The 8347-nt window shown below is 41.8% G+C and overlaps 1 protein-coding gene across 1 annotated transcript; it reads right to left on the bottom strand.

The window, feature by feature from the left end:
* Positions 1 to 4836: 4836 nt before the first annotated feature.
* On the bottom strand, positions 4837 to 8069 carry LOC121329669 (photoreceptor outer segment membrane glycoprotein 2-like). The gene is made up of 3 exons (XM_041275375.1): positions 7489 to 8069; positions 6640 to 6886; positions 4837 to 5115 (listed from the first exon to the last, which is right to left on the bottom strand). The coding sequence occupies exons 1-3, from the start codon at positions 8067 to 8069 to the stop codon at positions 4837 to 4839; spliced, it is 1107 nt and encodes a 368-aa protein (XP_041131309.1).
* Positions 8070 to 8347: the final 278 nt, after the last annotated feature.

Below are 8347 nucleotides of genomic sequence, written 5' to 3'. Positions count from 1 at the left end.
ATGTTTACAAATATTGTATAGGGAAAGATCCAGCTGTTTCTACAATTGTTTTACGGTGGATTTGATAAAAATACAACAGCTGGATACACCGACATCAGCCCTTAGTTTCGGCTCAATTTTCAAACATGGGATGGATTTTAGCACAGACCAACCTGTATATATTTAACAGTACAAAGCTAGCAGCTAGTATTTTACTAAATAGCAGACTTAGTATTGTTAAACATTTTAATTAGCCATATTAGGTGGTGTATAACAAGTACTGAAGTGTGATATACTTGAAAGTTTTATCAAGCTGAACATCTCAACAGCAGTTCAGAAATACAATATATTTTCAGACTGGTCACAATTTGCTTTACCAGAGTCTCCATTTTGTTGCAGTGTCCAACATTGTGTTTTAGCATGGTGTCAGGGACAATGGTGCCAGATAGTTAATAAGAAATCTACACTGTGAGATACTAAAGATTTGGAGCAGACTATATCAATTAATATATCTTAATATGCCAAGGTTGCAAGATTTTCATGCTCAATTACTATAGGGGTGTTAGTTTATACTGTTAAAGTAAAATATTGGGAATGTTTGGAACCAATCAGGAAAAAACCTCGTAAGAAGCCTAGCAACATGTATTTGTTTATAAAACAGTTTGCATACAGCATGTAATATTATATAGAAAAGACTATGTAAAAATATTTAATATGAAATAAATTGACCTACTAAATGTTTCACACTTGACTAACATTTAAAAGTTTATTAACACTACAATGCCACACAGCAGAGCTGTAGACAATTAGACGATATTCTATGAAGGGCATGCTGGCAACTAACACTTGACACAGGAGGCTGTGTGAGTCCAGGGTTTGTAACCAGTTCAAATCTTACCTCTGCCACTGATTGATTCATTGAGTGGCCCTGAAGAAGTCACTTAATTAACCTCCTTGTGTGCTATTGTGTGGATGAGATGTTAGATCTATGTCCTATTGTAAGTGACTGCATATAATGCACAGTTCACAGCCTACCTCTGTAAAGTGCTTTATGGTGGTGGTCCACTATGAAAGGTGCTATATAAAAAAATATATATATACATATTTAATTCTCCAGAAACTAATGTAATATTCAAGCCCAGAAAAGGCTTTATTTACTTTTCCCCTTTCATTACCTCTTCAATTAAAAAAATAAATAAAATGTTTTCCTGCATGGTCCTGTTGTTTGCAAAATGATCTACTGAAATGGTGTAGTGAGTGTATATGCTTTTAACAAGAATACTCATTATTATAACATCAAGTATCTGAAAACATTATTAAACAATCTGCTGTTCTGAATGTGTTAGGTTTGGTGGAACTACTGCAGTGCTCTCAAGTAAAAATCACCACCAAGAATAAAGCATTGAAGACCCAATGAAGAGTAGGCTTGCTTATGCTATACAAAAAAAAAAAAAAAAAAAAAAAGATTGTGTAATGAAACTAATTAAATCTGTGTTTGGATTTCTATGCAGTTTGCATTTATATCTTCTATGGTAATTATATGCTTTCCCATTGGGTTCGCTTTTAACTTTAGGTTATTACCATAGCGCTGGTTCCCTTTCAATTCGAATGACAACCATTACAGAATGGGAAGAGCCTCTCTGACTGTCAATCTCTGAGTAAATATACAAAAGCTGCCCTATCAGGGCCCTGCTGTGAGGGGGAAGCCCCATCCACCTCCTGCTGAAGAAGGACATCCTCACAGTAGCACATCGCCATTTTCTTTCGAAATCAGAGGTCAGCTGGGGATATGACCTTGAAGGGTAATAGTTGTCATTCTCTTTCAGGGAATCAGGGTTATGGTAATAACCTAACATTCCCTTTCAATTTGAATGACAACCATAACCGAATGGAAAAGCTGTACCAAAGCTGTCTTGGCTCCAGGTTACTGACAGTACAGCCCCACGACGATAGCAACAGAGCCCACATGATGCCTAAGGGCATGCTGCTTGCAAAACTCTAGAGCCCAGAGAGGGTCTTGTTCGGTTTGTCACATCAAGGCAGTAAAAATGCACAAATGTTTGACTACCTGTCTATGTAGCTGCATTGCATAACTCATCTACGGAGGCGCCAACGAGGAAAGCCCATGGGCTCAAATGGGGCCCGCAGTACCAGTTCTAGATCCCACTTGGGGACCATACTTTTCATTGGAGGACGAAGCCTCCGAGCCCCTTTAAGAAACTGCACTGCCAAGAAATGTGCCCCAGGAGACACCGAGTCAATTTTGTCATGGCACACTGATATTGCTGCCAGGTATACCTTCAAGTGGATGCTGATTTTCCTGCATCAAACAGGTGTTGTAAGAAGGATAATATCGTCTCAATTGGGCAAGTCACCGGATCATGACCTTCGGCAAGGCACCAGTCTTTATATTATATGAGTACTGGGCTCTAGTGATCGGCGCCCTAGCACACTGTAGTTTTTCTACTACTGCATCTGGCAAACCTTGTCTGAATAGGTGGCTCCATTCAGCGGCCAGACCCAGAGTTGGAGCTGGGCTGGGTTTGGGTGCCATAATAGCCCCTCCACTTGGCTCAGGAGGTCTTTGCGCAGCGGGAGCTGCCACGGCTGATCCGACAATAGGAGAGGAGAGCAAACCAGGGGCGTCTCGGCCATCTGGGTGCAATCAGCAGAACCTGTGTTCTCTCCACCCTGATCCTCTCTAGTGTCAGGGGTATCAATGGAAGCGGAGGGAATGTATACACAAGCTCCTGTGGCCAGGGGTGAGCTAGTGCATCTACTCCCAGGAGACCCCCATCTCTCTCCATGGAGAACCATAGGGGGCAATGAGTGGACTCGGCTGTGGCAAAAAGATCGACTCGTGCCGGCCGAAACCACTACTATTGATACCCATTGGGTATACCATTGATACCCCTGACACGAGATGTGCGCGTCGGTGCCGAGTGGGCAGAGCCAAGTCCATCGGCATCAATGTTGATATCGACATGTAGTGCGGTCGGTTTCGGGCTGTAGACTGCCTCGAAGCTATTCCCAGGTGCCCAATCAATCGGAGCAGGAAACGCGCTGAGAAAAGCGCTGTCGATGCCAAGACAGTTGGCGCCAAGTGGACCTGTTCCAAGGTTGGTGCCGATGGTAGACGCGGTCGGGGCCGAGCTGTAGGCGGCGCCAAAGATGTTTACACCGGTGTCGAGTCAATCGGGAACCGTGTAGGCGCTGTTCCAATGGGCGATGGTTGCCGGTCGGGGCAAGCGCAGCCGCGCTAGATGTTTACACCGGTGTCGAGTCAATCGGGAACCGTGTAGGCGCCGTTTCAATGGGCATGGTTGCCAAGGCAAGCGCAGCCGCGCTAGGAAAGCCCGAGGATTGAGAGTGGCGCTAGGCCCGAGCTGTTTTTTTTTTTTTTTTGGTTGCTGTGGCCGATTAAATCGGCATAGAGGACAACGGCGCGAGCCCGCAGGGTCTCCTTACAGCACCTGAACAGCTCTCACACAGTGTAACAACTACAGAAGGCCTTGTGTATTGAAAAGAGCAATGGCCACTTGCTAATCTCTTCAGAGGGATCGAAACCAGCTCTAGCCAGAAAACTGATAGGAGAATAAAGCAAGGGCACTCTTTTAAACACGCTTGTGCACGATTTTTACCGTGAATTAATCTTTAATTTGTGGATAAATCCAACAAATTAGCTAAATTCGGTACGTAAAATGAAAAGCAATGTACAACCTGTCTCAGAGAGATGAGAGAGAAAATGGCGATGTGCTACTGTGAGGACGTCTCTCTTCAGCAGGGCCTTGATAGGGCAGCTTTTGTATATTTGCTCAGAGATTGATGGTCAGAGAGGCTCTTTCCATTCGGTAATGGTTGTCATTTGAATTGAAAGGGAACCATAGTTACAGCTGGGATAGGGTGTAGCTGAGGCACAAGGAGATCAAGTTACGTCAAGCATTGGAATCTGAAGCCCATCTAATGGGCCATCCTTTGCTATACCAAACTAAAAAAATACAGAATACTGTACACTGAATACAAAAAATACAGAGTGGTGATAAAGTTATTATGCAAACTATTTATAGCTGTCCAATGAAGCCTGCCAGGTGAAGGTCACTCCTGAGGTTATCCAATAATGTTGCTTGATAATTTCATTGATTCAATGCTTTGGATATTAAAGTTTCTGGAGGAGGTAAGCTTTTGTAACAAAACTAAGAAATCCAGTCCAAACTGAAAAGCAGCGTGGCAGCATTTTCTAAAGGGGAAAAGGCTAATTATGGTCAAGTAACACTCCTGTTGGGCCTGTGTGTCCTATTCACTGGAAAGGAGACCTGGAAGTTCCTAAGGGCCCAATTTTGATGAAGGCAAAAAAATAAATAAAGGCAATGTGCACACTCAGGAGTATCTGTGCTGCCTCCTGCCATATCCCACATATTGTGATTTTGAACAGAGCAAAGCACAATTTGATGTCAATGTACGGAAAGTGGGAGGCAGAAATGGTTACAAAATCAATAGAAACTGACTTCAATGTGAAATACTTACTGTACATGCGTTTCTGTGATTTTTTTTGATACTAAAATAAGCATGAATTATTTCCATTATTAACATTTTCCAATAAAACTTTATTTTGTTTCCTATGCCGCATTGTTAATCGGTAAAAACCTTGCCAAACTAGTTTAGTAATTTCTTAATGTATTGCCTGTTCAGTAGCTTCCCTGCGATAGCATTTGCTCTTTGAAATTGATTAGAAACCTTTGCCCCGTTCAAAATCATTCGGTGAAAATGATAATGAGGCCGATCCTCAAATGTTTGTTCGATGCCTGGCGGGAGCAAGTGCCCACGAACTGTGATCAAAATTGGGCCCTTACAGAGCCTTCAACTTGGGGTTTGGCTGACAATGGGGATTTGTTTAGGAGGCACATTGTCAGGCCCATAGTCTGCAGTAGGAATGTCCATGTTGGGGTCCTCATTCCCTGAGATAGCATTGATCTGGTTGGACTTTCCCAGGTTCTTGATGATGTTTAAATTGGACCGAGCTGTCTCCACAAAGCTGTTCTCCAGCAGCCAGCCGTCTGATTCAGAGTCAGGGTCTCCCTGTTGCAGCACGTTCTCCATGGCCGTCTGGAGGTACCGCACCCCTGTCAGGACCGACAGCTGTGAGGAGACAAATGGGGGACTAGTGAGGGACAGCCCAATAGGATATTATTGATGGACGTCCACAGGGTGGGAAAATGGGGGAACGGTAAAACAAAATGAGGTTTACATCTATATCAAACATATACTCAAACTGTTTAGAACTTGCAAAAACATTTGCATAACATTCGATTTTGTTGCTCTGAAGTTTCCAATGCCATGGTGAATGGGTGATATTTTCAAATAGCTTTTCCAGAAACCACATTGACCTTTTGAAATGTTCCCACTGAATATTGCTGCAGATAAAATGTAGGAGCTAACAGGGGACAAATAGGGGTTAACGCAAATAGAGATGAGAAGAGATAAACTGGAGAGGAGAGAACAGAAGGATTTAAATGAGGATTAGAGATTACAGAGAGTGCATGAATAGAGAGATTAGGAGAGTGGTGAGATACTGTCTGTAGTACTCATACACATACATTCATATCTGTGGTATACCTATTTAGATTGTACAACAATTTAGATTGAAACAACACATTAAACTATGCTTACAGCAATGCTTTCAGCTAGTGTTGTACTTTCTTGGTCAGAGGGGAGGGGAAATTGTCACCACCCCTTCAATGGCTTATTTTCTGTCATAAGCCAACCAACTGCTTCCCCTATTGATTGACATGCTTTCAGTCAATAAGTTTCTTTGACCTAGAAAACACTGCTGAGGTGAAGTGACCCAGGAAGTGCAAATGTAACAGATCTCACTAGAGTACAACATTTTGAAATGCAAATATCACTGTTTCACATTCAAACTGGATTTGAAATAGATAGCAACATGAATCTTTTGACAATCAAGTTACAAGTATAAGAAATATACAAATAATGTATGAAATGGAAAGGATTCATCACTTCACTGAAACAAAGTATATTTCAATCAAATATTTTGCTAAATGAATGATGTTTGCAAAAAATAATACATTTTTGACACTAAAATGAATACAGACTTGCATCATGAACAGAAAAATAAGCATCCATGCTTGGTGTGGTCACTTTTACATCTCATCTGAAAGAAGACTGAACTTCAACATGGTAAGCTGGAGCTCTGATAACTGAAGTGTGTTCTTGTAATCCCACAGGTTAATAGGAAAGTCTGACTTTTTTGCCGCAGAGTCAGTGAGCTACCATTACTTCTGAACCACTACCCCAGCTACAGTATGATTCAGTGGTGTTGTATTTCTACTTTATTTTGTTCTGTAGCTAACTAAACAATATTTTTCAACATAAATGATATTACCTACGGCCTGTTGTACCAGTGTTTTATAGTTTTGGTCCCTTATACCTTTGCCTTGTGGACTTATATCTACAACATTCAGTGTAACCTATTTGTGGTATGGGAATAACCTTCCTAACTTCAAACACTCAATCCGAGATAAAAACTAACAAAACAAAAATCTACATCAGTGTTCCAGTGTGATCTCGCTTAGAGTTAACTTTTGCTATTCTGCAGAACCATTACATTCTCTCTGTATAGACACAGAAGTAATCAAAACCTACCTCGAAGAGCCATATGATGAGGACAGTAAAGCCGATGGACTGCATGATCTGGGTGTAGTACTCGAGCAGCGCCTTCCGACAGCCCTTCCGCCACACATTGAGCTCCTCGCTCTGGAAGTTGTAGTTGTAGTGTGCCGAGTTGTTGGTGAGCTGATTTTGGATACAGGGCCGTGGGGAGTTGATGTTACAGCAGCTGAATGGAACACCGTCCATCAGGTACTTCCCATCAACGTTGCTCTTCAGTCGGCTGAGAACAAGGTGAAAGCAGTAAGAATCTACTAAAGAGACTTTTGTTTGAACACAGGCCTCAAGAAGAAAAAAGCCTTATCAAAATAAATTAATTAGGGTGCCAGTTGTTTTAACCCTGTTTTTCTTTGTAATTTAGAATACTTTTTTAATTGAATGTATTTTAGGCAGGAGTACAAACCATAAATTTGAATATCTAGAGACCCAAACCCACATTTTGTATTGGCTTACATTATTGAACACAAAGCATTATGCTAGAGAACAGTATAGAGAGTTACTGGACTTCTATGTATGAAAGTAAATGTCTGCAGGGTTCTTACCCCATGTAAACTTACATGGGAAGGATTATTTTCAGTTAATTCTCTAGGTAGATATTACAAAGTGGTAACAAGACCTGAACTGAATTTCCCCAGACCAGCTAACTATTTGATACGGACATAAGCTTATCACTGTGCTTTCTATGCTAATTTGAACAAATCAAATAATAAATGAGCTAAGTACAGGTAGAGTCTTTGGTAATGCTTTAACACAAATACATTTTAATACAGGGAGGAATTCAGGCCACATTGATAGCAGAAGATAAACAAGAAGAAGACTACTCACTCTTGGACCTCCTTGTTGGACATATCCAGGTACCTCATACTGATCCACTGGATCTCAAACCAGTCTCGGAAGCCATTATTCCCACAGCACTGAAACTCAATCTGCAGCATATCAATGGTCCTCTTCAGGAAGCACCTTCCGGGGGTGTCTGTGTCCTTGTAGAACTTGAGGGCTTCCTTCAAGCCTAGATACAGGGACTCCTCCAAATCATTCCTCATGGTGTAGCACATCAGAGCCCCCACCAGGATGCAAAAAGTAAAAAAGAAGGTGCAGATGATGTAGGGCAGCATGAACAGTTTCCAGCGATGGAACTTGTTGGTGTCCGAGCAGTCATAGCAGATCTTGCCACCGAGGAAGTTAATCCCACAGGCTATGACCCCCACTGCAATCAACATGTTGGGGACTGAATGGACCTCCTGGTTGGCCATCAGTTCATTTCGTTTCCGGATCTCGATCTTCAGAAACAAACCCAGGCTGAAGAGGATGATTCCCGTGACAACAGAAATCCAGTTCAGTATCCATAATACCTGAGCTAGCTTGTCCCGCTTGTTCTTTGTGAATTTGACTTTTAAGACGGCCATTTTCTTCAATGGGAACAAGGAAAGGGAGGGGGGACAGCAGTGAGCCAGGGGGAGGGGGGAGGGGATAGGATCTATTTTCTAGAGAGCATCATAAGAAGCTTATGAGGTATTTTTATATATCCAAAACAACTGTAGCCACATTTTTAAATGGAGTCCTATTGAACAGAAAAGCAAAATATGTACTGTATTACAAGGGTACAGTGGGTCACTTAACTTATCTTCGTTTCCTATCTTCCTACTTAAATCTGTCTACCTAGGATGATTATAATATATTTGTT

This window comes from Polyodon spathula, chromosome 17 (genome assembly GCF_017654505.1).
Source record: "Polyodon spathula isolate WHYD16114869_AA chromosome 17, ASM1765450v1, whole genome shotgun sequence".
NCBI classification, from domain to species: domain Eukaryota; kingdom Metazoa; phylum Chordata; class Actinopteri; order Acipenseriformes; family Polyodontidae; genus Polyodon; species Polyodon spathula.
This window is presented reverse-complemented; position numbering and strand designations above follow the sequence as displayed.